Genomic DNA, 17,149 nt, shown 5'->3' on the forward strand with positions numbered 1-17,149 from the left:
ATGTAATTTATACTGAAAAAAATATATATTTTATGGCCTAATTATAAACCTAACCTTAACCAACCCTCACAGAAAACAAGTGCCAAATTTGTAATAACACTTTAAAGGGAAAACAATCTCAACATTGTAATACCTCTATCAAATATATGTAATTATACACATTTGTGTCCTATTAAACCACCAAAAACAGTACACGCATACATAAACGAGAGTGTTACATTATTATCTGATGGTGGTTTAAGGTTAGCATGACTCATGGCATGTCTAGCTGTTGCAGAAACGTGTCCTTCACACCGGATCTTAGCCCGTTTACGAGCAGCATGCAGCCCGTTATTACCACTATAGGAGATAGAAGGGAATTGACTGCTTCTCCATAATGATACCAGGCATGGGATGAGTAGGAAACATGCTGTCATGAAGAGCACCGTGAATCAGACAATGCCACATACTGAGAAATCGCTGCTATTTGGGCGGATTGTAGAGAAACAGTGCCATCTAGAGGCCTAGAAGTATATTACAGTTTTTAAAGGAAACACAAGATGGGATTTTAACCTTTATTTAAAACCAAAATTGAATGTTCTGTCATGATTTACTTACTCTTCACTTGCTTCAATCCTATTTGAGTTTTTTTCTGATAAACGCAAAAGAATATATTTTGAAGAATGTTTGAAACAGGTAACCATTAACTTCCATTGTATTTTTATTTTCAGAATAAAACCAGAAAGATTTATTATTGGCAGGTATGCTTACAAATATAAGAAATAATTTTTTTCTGTGACAGAAGTATCCATTGTGTAACAAAATGACAGCACAAAAACACAGATAATAAAAGACTTTTGTAAGTAAAAAAAAAAAAAGTAGTTCTACCATAAATATCAATAACTACAACTTATCAGTAAATAGTGTGTAAATTTGCATTGTTAGCTGAACCACTATATATATTTTTTTTCCTTTTTTTTTTTTTTTTTTTTTTTAAATGCACACATGCTTAAGTCATTTTGTATAGAGTAATATTAGGGTTCAAAATATATTTATATTATTATAATATTATTTATAAGATCAGCTTTTGCTTTTCTGGGAATCAAACCCATAACCTTGACATTAAAAGAGACATACAAACAGTAAATAAAAAAGTAGTCTCATCTAATTCCATTCCATAAAATTAGTTTTTCTTACTTTGAAAGTCAATGATTTCTACTCTCTAACATTCTTCAAAATATCTTATTTTGTGTTCAATAGAAAAAAAGAAACTCGTAAAGATTTGGAACCACTTGAGGGTGGGTCAATAATGAGTAATCTTAGGGTGAACTGTCCCTTTAAAGATAGCTTTAAGAACTTCAGATATAATATGTATACACTCACCTCACTTTATTAGGTACATGTTAATAGTACTGGGTTGTACCCCCTTTTTGCCTTTAGAACTGCCTTAATCCTTTGCTGCTTAGATTCAACAAGGTAATGGAAATATTCCTCAGAGATTTTGGTTCATATTAAAAATGATAGCATCACGCAGTTGCTGCAGATTTGTTGGTAGCACATCCATGATGTGAATCTCCCATTCCACCACATCCTAAAGGTGCTCTATTGGATCGGGATCTGGTGACTGTGGAGACAAATTGAGTACATTGAACTCCCTGTCATGTTCAAGAAATCAGGTAAGCTGTGGCTGTGCTAATGCTCGATTGGTATTAATGGGTCCAAAGGTTCCCAAGAAAATATCCCTCACACTATTAAACCACCACCACCAGCCTGAACCGTTGATACAAGGCAGAATGGATCCATGCTTTCATGTTGTTGACAGCAAATTCTGACCCTACCATCCAAGTAGGCCAGACAACGAAATATTTTTTTCAATCTTCTCTTGTCTAATTTTGATGAGTCTGTGTGAATTGTACCCTCGCTGTCCTGTTTTTAGCTGACAAGAGTGGCACCTGGTGTGGTCTTCTGCTGCTGTAGCCCATATCCATCTCAAAGTTGAATGTGTTGTGCGTTCAGAGATGCTCATCTGCATACCTCGGATTTAACGAGTTGCTATTTGAGTAGCTGTTGCCTGTCTAGCAACTGAACCAGTCAGTCCATTCTCCTCTGACATCAACAAGGCACTTGTGCCCAAAGAACTGCAACTCACAGGATAGTTTCTCTTATTCTGACCATTCTCTGCAAACCCTAGTGATGGTTGTGCATAAAAATACCAGTAGATCAGCAGTTTCTGAAAAACTCAGACCAGCCCGTCTTGCACCAACAACCATACCATGTTCAAAGTCACTTAAATTACCTTTCTACCCCATTCTGATGATCACTTTGAACTGCAGCCATGTCAACGTGCCTAAATGCACTAAATTGTAGCCATGTGATTGGCTGAATAGAAATTTGCGTCAACAAGCAGTTGGACAGATGTACCTAATAAAGTGGCCAGTAAGTGTAATTTACTATAGTAATATATTAGAAGTTTAATCACAGACATATAACATAATGTGCGTTTTTTTTCTGAATCGACAACAAAAAGAGTCTGAAATAAATCAAGCAAATCATTTGTCCATCTCGGAGCAACACCATATGGCCTTTGATTCATGAATGTATCAGTTTTTGAACTGATCATCAATGATTGAATGATTGTGATGATGTTGTATCTAATGATTATGTCTGTGATACCTTTGCAGCCATCTGTAGGCCAACCTGATCCGCTTCCGCCTCCAGCTTACGACTGAACGGCCGGTCAAATAAAAACTACAACAACAGACAGAGAACAAGAAGAGAGAAAATGCAGTTAAATCAGCTCTTCTGACAGAGCACACGCTGCAGTTATATTGGATAAACCAGGGAAGATAAACAGAATGAAGTAAACCATATTTGGAGAACAAAACGACTAGGATATAAAACGGCCAGCTATTAAAATGGAATTCATATTAAATATAATTGAGGAATATGATGAAAAACAAGAAACAAAAGGGATAGAAACACCTACAAAAATGAGAGAGCAAGAGAGTACACTGTATCTCGGAAGAAAAACACTATAAAAGAAACCTAAAGAACGATTCAATTGAAAGAGGCCCTTTGTTTCACACCGCACAGCGATTCCGCAAATGCTAATTCAATATCCATTTAGAAGACAAATAAATGTAGCTGAATTTTAAGTAAGCTCAAATTGAACTCCTTACAAAGCCAAATAAGATCTCCTCTGAGATACTGTTATTGTTTTACAATAGTGCCGAGAGAGTACTTGAGGAGATTTTTCTTTGAGCTCGAGTGGAAAAGCATAATTCACATTTAAAGACTCTTTCAGGGATTTTGGAATCAATTTTTAAGGAGTGTTTGCATCGTTAATGGACAGACTGAACCTAAACGGAGACCAATCATTGTGGTGAACAAGCTACATAATAAAAACAAATATATAAAAAATGAAATCAGCAGCTTTTTGTTCTGCTAAGAATCTAAACTTTTGGAAAGACGAATTAGAATGATCAAACGTGACAGTATAATGTTACATAAATCAATATAATATTTAGCTCTTCTAAAAAATTTTATTTGTTGCAAAAATCCTGAAAACACCTGGAAATGCATTTATACATCTTTAATAATACCAAACTTTTAAGGTATTGTTTAGTGTTGTCCTCAGTGTTGGGCAATAGCGCGTTACTATTAATGTGTTATAATACAATATAATACAAATACAGTATTATATTATAATATAATACTGTAACAGCATTACTTTTGTAACTGTGTCAGTTCACCTATTCTTTTACACTTTTTACAAACAAATGTTCAAGTAAGCATTCACATAATTTTAATTATTTCGATGACACAGCCATCCTAAGTTTACTTTATGAGAATAATGATATTGGTGTTCTCAGTCAGTCAGGAATTAGTCAGTTGGTTGAGTGGTGTGATATAAATAAGCTAAAAATAAATACTAAGAAAACAGAAGAGATGGTATTTGACCCAAAGTGTATAGGTGACCATCATCAAGTGGTACATGACCATCCTATCACTCAGTCAGAAACCTATAAGTACTTTGGGATTTACATCGACAGGTCTTATACATGATTTTTTGGTGAACTAACCCTTAAATAGGGAAAATAATTGAAACTCAATGAACTCCTTCGACCAAATTCCTTTTGAACTCAATGAATTTGGCATTTATTATTAACAAAAAGTCAATAAGGAAGTTGCTTTTTGTTGTGACGGTGTCTAAATCTACACCGCATTTGCATTTTATAAAGCCAAACAGTTTGATGCTAATGATTACAATGAACCACTGTCCTTTATTTATAAATAAGTAAATAAATACATTAAATTAATGGTAAATGTTTTTATATACTATAAAATAGAGCAGATATCTGTGTGGCTGTGTGAGAATTGACATATTAATACTTCAAAAAAGTGTTGTAAGTATTTAAGATTATTTGAAATATGCCAGATTGGTCTTGTTGTCAAGTTCCTTGTTTACTAAACCAGAATAAGAGTACAATTCTGAGTCATATGGGCTTATTAACTATAATTTTTCCATTTTCTGTCTGCCTTAATATACAATGTAATAACAGAAGAGTCAAGCTTTTATTTATTTTTTCAATAAAGCTTTTTATTATTATTTTTTTTTAGATGCTAATGGTCTAATCTGAATCAATGATTTATGCTAAGCTAAGCTAAAAGTGCTCCAGCCAGAAGCAGAGATCAGCTGAATTGATTAAAATACAGTAAAATCAATTGTTTAACTCTAGGGGAATGAGTATATTTTCAGAAAAAGTGGATTGTTTGAAAAAGAGATATTGAGGTCAGTTGTCACCTGCACTAGTTTGCCTTGAATCCAGTGTCCCAGCGCCGCTAAACTGTCCCGAGGACAGACTGCCCAGATCGCCGTCAGCAGGACGAGAGACAACAGCTCCACCACGTGAGACAAACTGGCCTGCTCTGCCTGAGAGAGAAAAAAATCATTACAGACTTTTCTGTCTTTGTTGATTTTTGCCGTTTATTTACTATGCTAATTTGTTTGTATTTTGCTGCTAAGAACCATTTCTTACAGCCCATTTTCCGACAGCATGCCCAATTAGGAAGAATGCCGAAAGAACAAACAAAAAAGAAACAAGCAATTTAACAAGGAGAGACATAATGAATCACACTGAATCGTAATTACAATGCAACATTCAGCTTACAGAAGGGCAGAAAGAATAAGACAAAACATGTCCGTGAGTGACCGTGTGTGAGCCGCAAAACTAATTTGTTGGGTAATTATGCCAGTCATAGTCATACAGTCGTATATTCTAATAAAAGGTGTTAAAGTGCCACTATGTGTTATTTATTTTAATATGGTCTGTTTTGTATTGTAAGGGTTATAGTCATTTGTGTGCATGTGAACTCTTATAGTAAGTAAAATGCTAATGTCTTTATTTAAAGTTATATTGTATATAATAATATAATATATCACTTGCAATACTAGATCATTAAAATGGGTGGCTTTAATTTTATTTTAACATAATAGATGCTATTTTTGTTTTAGTCCTACAGTTGGTGACACTTTAAAAAGAGCATTTGTTATGTCTCTGATGTTAAATGTCTAGGTGTGGGAGCAACACTGAAAGGTTTAATGTTGGTTGGGGTGAGTGTGGATCAGTCCCCTGCCTTCACGACAACACACCAAATACAAGTTGAAGAATTAATTAACAGAAATGTACAATGATAAAACAGAACTGGGAAGCAAAAATAGACTTCAGGAGGGGGAAAGGCCAAAACAACAAACAAAAGTATACTTTAGCTCAGGGGTCACCAATCCTGGTCCTGAAGGGCCGGTGTCCCTGCAGGGTTTAGCTCCATCTTGCCTCAACACACCAGCCTGGATGTTTCAAGAATACCTAGTACAGGAATGGCCAACTCTGTTCCTGGAGAGCCACCTTCCAGCAGATTTCAGTTGCTACCCATATCAAACACAACTGAACCAATTAATTAGGACCTGAACACCACGCGATAATTACAGGCAGGTGTGTTTGATATGGTTTGCACCTGAAATCTGCAGGAAGGTGGCTCTCCAGGAACAGGGTTGGACACCCCTGACCTAGTAAGACCTTGATTAGCTTGTTCAGGTGTGTTTGATAAGAGTTGGAGCTAAAATCTGCAGGACACCGGCCCTCCAGGAACAAGTTTGTTGACCACTGCTCTAGCTAGTTAGGGAGTATAACTGTCTAAACTGACAAAGTAAAATTAAATCAACAATAGACATGTACACCAACTCCCTAACTAAGCATAAACAAGAGAAAAGGGGGTTTTAGAAATCAAATGGCACCACCCTCCCCACGGCTTCCAAACACAAACTTAATTTTCAAAGTTTTGAGTTCAAGTTTTTTCAAACGCTTTTACAGCAGATTTTAACTTTAACAAGTTAAGCACAACAGCAATGATAATCTTCTCAATCAAACAAGAGAGAAAGGGGGGAGAGAGAGAGAGAGAGAGAGAGAGAGAGAGAGAGAGAACACAAACCATATAATAATACATTCAAACACCATGGAATGTAACATTACCGCCGTTGCACTAAAGGAGTTAGAACAGGCAGAGGATAGTGAGCATAATGTAAGTTAATGTTAAAGGCAGCGAGCGCAAAATTTCTCACTTAATCACTTAACGGTGTTTAACTATAACATGACATTTGTTGATTAAAATTTGTTTTATGTTGGCTTTTTAATTTTTTGAAAAACATTTTAAGTTCAATATTATTAGCCCCTTTAATTCATTTTTTTTTTCGATAATCTACAGAACAAACCATCATTATATAATAACTGAATTACCCTATACTGCCTAGTTAACCTAATTAAGCTAGTTAAGCCTTTAAATGTCACTTTAAGCTGTATGGAAGTGTCTTAAAAAATTCCAATAAAATATTATTTACTGTCATCATGGCAAAGATAAAATAAATCAGTTATTAGAGATGAGTTATTAAAACTATTATGCTTACAAATGGGTTGAGAATCTTCTCTCCATTAAAAAGAAATTGAGGAAAGAAATTAACTGAGGGGGCTGATAATTCAGGGGGGGCCAAGTTATGGAGGGGAGTACTATCTGGTACGAGCTGTGCTCTGGGTGTGTGTGTTTGTGTGTGTGTGTATTTTTCTGATGTTTCTGTGCAGGCACACAACCTGAAGTGTAGCCGGTCTACCTCAATACGGATGATAACTTGACTGCTATTTGCTGGAGAAATGTTGTTAGAAGTAAACAAAAGAAGTCTATAAAACTGTGTGATTTTGTATATTTGACGCTTCAGACTGCCTAATCGCAGATTGACTGCTGTTCTAAAGCCCAGAATTCTGCAGAAGCTTTATTCACTTGATAATAAAAGATTGCAATTATTTACTGCCTCCGACAGATTTTGAGCATGGGGAGGACTTGGGAAAAGTCCAAAAATGGCTTAAAAATTTTAATAAATAAAAGCTTTAGCTATAGTTCTAGCAGGAAGACTGAGATTTCATATAATTTATATTAATCATCTTGTCAGCCTATAACAACCAAGCAAGCTATATATATATAAGCCCATCTACAATCTGTTTCGCTGTACTCAGGTGACATTGTGGAAGTTTCCCTCCATTCTCCCCATCACCACCACCTCCAGGCTTACACCAAAGGACTTTATGAAAGGACCGTAACAAACTTGCATATATGCAAACAATCCACAATAAAATGTTCAAACGTTTATCTGCCTCCTAAAGTCTTTCTGGTAGAAATAATTAGATTTTCCTCTCTACTGCAGCTTTGGTCAAAAACAAAATGCATATGCGTATGCACGCATGAAACAGTCAACAAATTGAAAAACATAAAATTCTTAAAGAGTCCAATCGCATTTGCTTAGCTTTAAAATGAGAGAAAGCCAGTGCGACAAAAAATACGTTTTACTTTTTCACAGCCACGCTATGTTAGCCTTAAAATGAACGTTAAGCTCCTTTACCCTAACCAGACGCACGAGCGCGCAGTGATGCAACAGCTCTGAAACTGAAACATCTCTTTAAACGCAACCCTTAGCAGCGCTTAGTGCCTCAGAGAACAGACGCCGCTTTCTCTTCATTTAAACCAAGAGAAGAGATGAAAGTAAAACATGACACACGCAAAACAGAGATAAAGCGAGCTCTTCAATCTAATGAAGGGTGTTTAAGTTCCAGAAAAATCAGAGAGACATTGGGAAGGAGGTACAAACTAAGTGTGACTCAAACAACTATAAAGGCCAGAGGCAGTCCGAAAACCATGTAATACTCGTATATGTTTACATTTAAAGTCTGTGTGAACTGGAAGTTGCTGAGACTTTTATTTCAGTATGTTGATATACTGAAATGCAGACTTAGGAGAAAAAAAAAGTATTCAGTAACTGTAATCTGATTACTTTTGGTTTCCTTTAAGTCTCATTCATTCATTTTCTTTTCGGCTTAGTCCCTTTATTAATCCGGGGTCGCCACAGCGGAATGAACCGCCAACTTATCCAGCAAGATTTTACGTAGCGAATGCCCTTCCAGCCGCAACCCATCTCTGGGAAACATCCACACACACATTCACACACACACACACACACACACACACACACTCATACACTACGGACAATTTTAGCCTACACAATTCACCTGTCCTGGATGTCTTTGGACTGTAGGGGAAACCGGAGCAACCGGAGGAAACCCACGCGTAGGCAGGGAGAACATGCAAACTCCACACAGAAACGCCAACTGAGCCGAGGCTCAAACCAGTAACCCAGCGACCTTCTTGCTGTGAGGCAACAGCACTATTTACTGCACCACTGCCTCGCCCCCATTTAATTAACTCTGCTAATATGAAAATAAAGAATATAAATTCATTTTTTGCTGTTGTTCCTTAGCAAATATAACAAGAGATAATTTGTACGCAACAGAAATGCCTCCTCAACAAGACAACAGAAAACAGAGCTTGTGAATCTAGACCAGGGGTGTCAAACTCAGTTCCAAAAGGGCCGAAGCCCTGCACAGTTTAGTTCCAACCCTGCTCCAACACACTTACCTGTAGGTTTCAAACAAGCCTGAAGGACTCAATTAGTTTGATCAGGTGTGTTTAATTAGGGTTGGAACTAAACTTTGCAGAGCTGCAGCCCTTTTGGAACTGAGTTTGACACCTGTGATCTAGACTATGTCATGATGAGTTGCGGTCGGACATGTTTGTGGGCAAATGCAGGAGCACACAATGAAAATCAAAACAGAAAAACAACCGTTTTACAGTAATATCTTTTGAAAACATTTTACAAAGACTCAGAATACAATTGACTAATGTGTATACACCTTTAAAAATGCTCTGTATGTGTCTGAGAAGCTGAAAATTGGCATTCCATAACATTCTGTGCCCAGGGATGAAGTGTAACTGGAGAAATAAGTATTGTTTAATAAGAAGCTGTTGACATGAAATTGAACCAAATTTTGGTAAAAACCCAAAAACTACAAACATAAAAATGAAACAAAACAAATAAATCAAAAAAAAAAAAAGAAAAAAAAGAAGAAAAAAAAAGATGTGTAAAAACAATGGAATGACACAAGGAGAAAGTACTGCACTACTGAAATGAATTTATTACTTCATTTAAAGACTTTCTTGTGATGGCAGCTTAAAGACGCCTCTCATATGGAGAATGAAGTCAGATGAAATGCTCAGGTGTGATTTTAATTCACAGACTTCAACAGAGTCTAAATATCTTGATGGCTCAGTGGATCTCGTCTATCAAATCTGATCTTTAATTCATATTTTATATTTGATTAAGGTCAGGTGATTGGCTGGGCCATTGATTCTACAGCTTGATTTTCTTTCTCTGAAAGCATTTGAGAATTTCCTTGGCTGTGTTTTGGATCATTGCTTTGCTGAAATGTCCACCCTGGTTTCATCTTCATCATCCTGATAATGTACATGTTTGACTGATGCAGCTGATATTAATTTAGAGCATCTTTAAAATATATTTTCTAAAAAAAAAATTGCTGAATAATTATTTGCCCACCTGTACATGATACAATAAATCAACAGAGATTAATGTGAATCAGACACACTTGTCTTAAATACCCAGAATGCATTACATGGTTGACACATTCCCATTCTCTATACCTGCAGACAGTGTCCTTTCAACAGTAAACACTGATTTATTCTGCATCTGAGGAGATTTTTGCATTATTTGCACATGTACCAGCAGGTGGCTCCCGTGAGTCATCACTGGCAATTGAACCAAATACAAATATATTCATAACGAAACACCTAATATAGCGACATTATAATGCCAATATGGAGTGAATTCAGCTCAATTGGTTATCTGAATGACAAAAACTGCTTCAAATAACCTGAATTCACCCTACATTGTATTTAGTTTTAAAATTCACGATTGTAATCCTACAGAGACCCGGAAGGGACATGGTAGTGGGGTAAAAAAAATGGGTGGAAGAAGAAAAGTGAAAGAAAAATATATTTGTTTAAGTGCACAGAAGATGATCTGGGATCAGTTCAACTTACAGACTGTGTCCATCAGTCAGCGCTTATACATGCATTTATTGATTCAGAGGTTGCATATGAAGGGCAATGATCAGTGCACAGCAGTTGGTAGTGCTGTCCCCTAACAGCAAAAAGGTTGCTGGTTCGAGCCTCGGCTGGGTCAGTTAGCGTTTTTGTGTGGAGTTTGCATGTTCTCCCTGCACTCGCCTGGGTTTCCTCCAGGTGCTAAGGTTTTCCCCACGAGTCCAAAGACATAGGTAGGCTAAATTGTCTGTAGTGTATGAGTGTGAATGTGTGTGTATGGATGTTTCTCAGGGATGGGTTGCAGCTGGAAGGGAATCCACTGCTTAAAACATGAGCTGGATAAGTTGGCGGATCATTCTGTTGTGGCGACCGCGGATTAATAAAGGGACTAAGACGAAAATAAAATAAATGAATCTTCAGAAAATCACTGAAGGCATAAATTATTTTATCATAACAATATAATATGGCAATAAGATCATACCTATACTGTGAATTTACACAGTTGCCATATTCATCCATGTAAAGACACCAAAAATCATATTAACATTATAGCAGATAATGTAAAAAGCCCAGCCACGAGACTTTTCTGACAGGGTATTCGAGTGTCATCAAGTGACAAAATGTTGTGGAACTGCTGTAGAGGAGTTATGATTAGGGATTATACATAGTGAAATTTTGCACTTTTTTATTTTAGCCCTTTTTTTTTAGGAATGCCAGTAAAACACAAACGCAGTTATGAATATATTAAAACATGTGCTTGTTTGTTGTAAAAATTCATAACAATGACAAAAATACAAATTTGTGGATCTCCTTACATTCGGGTGCAGCTATGCTGTCGTTATGGCTGTTGTATTCTAGGAAATTTTTCTACCCCTTGGTTTCAAGTGTGGTCTTGAAAAATCTCAGTTGGAAGGGCAATTATCCCCATCCTCTTAGCCCTACACCTTTAAGCTAAAGAGAATTGATACACCACTACCAAAACGAGGGGTAGGGGTAAGGGAAAGGCCTAAAAAGTTGAATTGGGATTGGGCCTTAATGATAGGATGAATATACGGGAGAATCCCTGCAAAAACAGGAGAGTTGACAAGTATGAAGTGAACAGGAAGTGTTTGTGGAACAACAGTTTTGCGAGGGTACGCAAAAACTAAAATATATATATTTTCTATCACTCCCAATTTTTTTTTTCCACCATCACGTCCCTTTCGGGTCTCCGCATAATCCTGATAGTATTCCGCCTTTTTTCAAAATGTAACTGTGATCTGATTACGCTGCTGTTACAAATTACAGTTACTAATTATCCTAATTACATAATGTTGTTACATGTAATCTGTTATTCCCCAAGACTGCTAAAACGCACTGAAATTGAATATTGTGCAACAGACTGGGCTTTCTGTTGTGCATCCTTCTTTCTTAACAAACTAACTGTAAGACATGTCTGGTTAAGTTTATTGATATACAGCTGCCCTCATGTATCACTTCAATAGAAGTGCAGCCATACCAAATGAGGAAGCAAACTAAAATCAAATTAAATAAAGGAAAAATTACTTACACATGACCATGTTCTTGCTTGCTTTACTTTGTGCAATATTCATTACTGAATTAAAATAGGTTTTGATAAAATGCTAAACGTAATAGGGTTTTTATGTGTGGGGGCGGGACTTACTGCATGGCCAATCAGAGCGTGAGCCATCTCGTGTCCCAGTATAAAGGTCAGCTGATGGATGTCAGTTACAGCATTCAGCATTCCTGTGAAGACGAAGATCTCTCCGTTCTGACAGACACACACACACACAAACCAGCTGTGAAATGATCAATTTTCTCCTCTAGTAATCGGTATCAATCATCTGCTGTGAATTACGAACATTCTTTGCTCTTTTTGTATTGAGTTTTAAATATATAAAGATTTGTTCACATACAGCTGAAGACTGCCCTCCAGTGAAATTGTAATTATTTTTCACATATATTGCAGGTTTTGCTTTGGAAATTTTCACTGTATTTCCCAATTACACTTTACATCTTCATTATTTAAGTTTGGTTTGAAAAATAAAATAAAATAAAATAAACTTAAATTAAATTAAATTAAATTAAATTAAATAAAATTAGGCAACGCAGTGGTACAGTAGGTAGTGCTGTTGCCTCACAGCAAGAAGGTCGCTGGTTCCAGCCTGGGCTGGGTCAGCTGGCGTTTCTGTGTGGAGTTTGCATGTTCTCCCCATGTTTATGTGGGTTTCCTCAGGGTGCTCCGGTTTCCCCCACAGTCCAAATACATGCGGTACAGGTGAATTGGGTAGGCTAAATTGTCCATAGTGTATAAGTGTGTATGAATGTTTCCCAGAGATGGGTTGCAGCCGGAAGGGCATCCGCTGCGTAAAACATATGCTGTATAAGTTGGCGGTTTATTCCGCTGTGGCGGCCTCAGATTAATAAAGGGACTAAGCCGAAAAGTAAATAAATTTAGGATTAAATTAACTTAACTTAAAATAAATTAAATTAAATTAAATTAAATTAAATTAAAATAAAATAAAATAAAATAAAATTAAATTAAATTAAATTAAATTAAATTAAATTAAATTAAATTAAATTAAATTAAATCAGATATACTCTCTGCAGAGTTGCCATAAAAGATGCAACTTCTAAAAAAGAAGATTATTTGATAGGATAATGACTTAGGCGAGGTTTCATTACACTGTAATAAAATTGTGTAATTGACTCACAGGCAAAACAAACGCATTCATGGTCGGGCTGTCGACTACATGGACTATCCAGGGGACGGCAGAAATCTCAGCAATGTCCTGGTTCCTCTGGGCCAGAATCTGCACCACCTGCTCCACCACCTTATGCCTGGGGTCTGACGAAGCGATCAGAGAATCCTTAAACTCCTCCATAAACTGGGAGAAAAGGAGAAAGAGTGAGACAGAGGAGCAAGAGTCCACAAACTCTAATTAAGTTAAAGAATTAGTTTACAGGTCCTGTGCTTTGAAATCTGCATTTTTTTAATTTAATGTTTGACATAATCTCAACTTAAAATTGAAGACAGGGTGGGACATCGAAAAGCCAATAGCACTTTTCATCACAGCTCTGCCAGTGAGAGAGGTTGAGATCAAGTGCATCAAATGAAAAGCAAATGAGAAGTCTTGAAGAGGCAGGGCATGTTACATACTAGACAGCATTTAATTGGTCAAGATTTATTGAGAAACTTAAGTATGAGGTGATGTGGAAAAAAAAAAGATTGATTTAAACGGAAATGACTGCAAGCTTTAGGGTTTATGTCAGATATATATTTTCTAAACACACATTTTGCCACTGTTTTGGAGCACACAAGCTAATAAAGATCCTTAAAATCTTAAAATAAAAAAGCTGCTTTTAAAATGTGCAAACTGACACCGAGTACGGCACACACTTTGCACCAAAAAACACACTTATTTATACATCTTAGTATAAAAGCCTTCACTGTGTGATAAAGCTACAATTCAGTTAGACTGATGCTATAACTTATGAAAGCAAATACAATTTTATTTGTAATATCTGACATACTACCACCTTAAGAAATCAGAGCTTCTCCTACACTCTCAGAAAAAAAGGTGAAAATAAAATAGATATGACTGGAAACGCAAAGTGATTTTATAAATAATTTCTTAAAGAAAAAAACATAAACATTAATTTATTATTATTTCATTAAGTTCTATAATACAATATTACAAAACAACTGGTAAAACATATACTATAGGTATTGTAAACTAAACATTTAAGGCATTTTAAATAAATGTTTGTTCAACATTTTTGACACTGTTAAGGTACAAAGTGTCTTGTCACTGTGGCGGTACCTTTGTGGATCAGATTTGTACCTTTAATGAAGGAACAATTTTGTATCTGCAGGCTTTAAAAACCAAAGGTACATTTTGGTTTCCCATGGTACAAATGATGTCTTTAAAGGTAAAATGATTGATTAAAACCATTATGATTAAAAATGTTGAAAAAAATCTGCTCTCCGTTAAACAGAAATTGGGGAAAGAAAATAAACAGGAGGGCTAATAATTCTGACTTTAACTATATTAGAAACACAACTCAATTTGTAAAATACACAACAGAGATGACTAAAGTGTGATTGGGGTCTTACCGCATCTGCATTAAATTGCGCCAGTTCTCTGAAGTTCTCCCTGCTGAACACCAGCAGGCGAGTCCTGCCTGTAATTGGAGATTCATCCAGGTGGGTGAAGAATAAGAGAGAGGCCATGAACAGCAGACCCGTCCCAGCTCCCAAAAAGTGCCAGCGCCGACGCCACGACCACTCACGAAAAAGCTGCTTTTTATTGGCGGGCAGAGCAACCCACCACTTCCTGATGCTCCTAGAGGACAAAAAGAGAGACATACCAAATCAGAGTCACAGATTGTACTATTTAACCTCACCTAACTCTCAAAATCCATGATTACACCTAAAATTAAGATACTTTTTTTTTGTAAAAATAAACTAATAATAATAATAATAATAATATTCATTCATTTTCTTGTCGGCTTAGTCCCTTAATTAATCCGGGGTTGCCACAGCGGAATGAACCGCCAACTTATCCAGCAGGTTTTTACGCAGCGGATGCCCTTCCAGCCGCAACCCATCTCTGGGAAACATCCACCACACACACACACACACACTCTCATACACTACGGACAATTTAGCCAACCTAATTCACCTGTACCACATGTCTTTGGACTGTGGGGGAAACCTGAGCACCCGGAGGAAACCCACGCGAACGCAGGGAGAACATGCAAACTCCACACAGAAACGCCAACTGAGCCGAGGTTCGAACCAGCGACCTGGCCACTATTATGGCCACTGCCTCGCCATAACAATAATAATAATAATAATAATAATAATAGACTTATTGTGCATACATTAACAATTCTGCACACAACAAGTCATCTTGCATGCACAAAACATTATTATTTGAGGACAGAATTGTGGTGCAAGTATAACACCATACAAAGGAGGCAGTAATAGTGTACGCTTTAACAAAAGATTTCTGTTTAAAATAAACGGTGCTCTTTCAAACTTTCTATTTATCAAAGAATGCTGAAAGCAATACATCACAGTGTTTATAAAAGTACCAACAGCACAGATGATGATAAAATAAGAAATTTTATGATTAAATAGAAATGTTAAAAGCAGCAAATACACTCAAAAAGGGAATTCACTGTTTGTTCAAACTGCTTACTTAAAATGAGTTAAAACAACAGGATTCTTGAGGTTCTTTTAGAGACAGTTGTTTTATGTTCAATTTAAGTTAATTCCTTCATGTTGTACATATCAAGTGTGTGAAAGTCAGTAATTTTTACAGTGTAAGCATTATGAAGTAATTTATTATTTGACACTGCAAACTTATGGTGAAAATTCAGCTTTGCCATCAGACTTAATTTTAAACGAATATTTAATTTAACTGTTAATTAAAAAATTTATATTTCACAGTATCATATTACCTATATATAACGGTATATATACATACATACATGCATACATACATACATACATATAGTTGAAGTCATAATTATTAGCCCCCTTTTAATTTTTCTTTTTTAAATATTTCCCAAATGATGTTTAACAGAGCAAGGCAATTTTCACAGTGTGTCTGATAATATTTTTTATTCTGGAGAAAATCTTATTAGTTTTATTTCAGCTAGAATAAAAGCAGTTTTCAATTTTTTAAACACCATTTTAAGGACAAAATTATTAGCCCCTTTAAAGGGGTGGTCCAGAATGTTATTTTTAAGGCTTGGTTGTGTTAGTTGTGTTAATAAGATGCAAAGCAATGAGTGCTTATGTTTAACTTGAAGAAAATCATGTTATTTTTTCTTAAATCTCACTTTGATTATACACAGCTACTCAGCTAACATGAAAACGACTGTCATATTTCCTAGTTTCTCTAAAAGGCCCACCCTCAAGTGACTCTGATTGGTCATCATCATAATATGCTGTGATTCGCCGATCGGCTCCACGTCACGCCCTGACAAGCACGCGCGTTTTGTGTAAACAGTCAGTCAGTCAGTCAGTCAGTCAACACGTGTCTGTAACGAGTGAAAATGGGATGCGGCTCCTTTAACTGTTTCTGTGCCTTTTAGTGTGTTTATGCGTGTATACGATGAAGTATCTGTAACACGAGAAGCGCATGTGCGCGGGAGAGATTTTTATTGTTCTTTTTCTCTCATGCTCGGATTAAGTTATTTTCTATGGTGACAGAATAAAGCACAAGATGTGAGATGAGACCTTTGTGAGCCTGGATTGATTTGTTTTTGATGTTACACTCCAGTTGGGAAATCATTGCTGTATTTTTTTTAAATTAACGCGTTACAGGACGTCTTTCATGCATATGCGGAATATGCCTGTGTAAGTAACATGAATCGTTCACATATCTTTTGCGACTTTATTGTCCGAGTTGTAAAACGCATAGCAAAGCTGCCTATAGAGAGAAACTCTGCCGTCTCCCACAGAGAGACGCAGGTGCTGGCCAAGAGTGCGTGTATGTGTATGTGTGTGTGTGCGTTTACAGCCGTTTGATAAATATAGATTTGTAACGTTAGCTAAGTCGTTAGCGGTTACCATAATTTCCCGTTGTTTACATCTTTGCTACAACACACCGTTAAAGTTAGACACTGTACATGTCATGATCAATTTTAACAAATAAAA

At 36.3% G+C, this 17,149-nt stretch overlaps 1 protein-coding gene across 1 annotated transcript in view; it reads right to left on the minus strand.

The window, feature by feature from the left end:
• Positions 1-17,149, minus strand: part of oma1 (OMA1 zinc metallopeptidase) — a 38,912-nt gene that overhangs the window by 19,000 nt on the left and 2,763 nt on the right. The window contains 5 exon segments of the mRNA NM_001423841.2: positions 2,653-2,727; positions 4,784-4,912; positions 12,140-12,247; positions 13,191-13,364; positions 14,594-14,822. Coding sequence (NP_001410770.2) covers positions 2,653-2,727; positions 4,784-4,912; positions 12,140-12,247; positions 13,191-13,364; positions 14,594-14,822 — 715 coding nt within the window.

Source organism: Danio rerio, chromosome 20, assembly GCF_052040795.2.
Source record: "Danio rerio strain M-AB ecotype USA chromosome 20, GRCz13ab, whole genome shotgun sequence".
In the NCBI taxonomy this organism is placed as follows: domain Eukaryota; kingdom Metazoa; phylum Chordata; class Actinopteri; order Cypriniformes; family Danionidae; genus Danio; species Danio rerio.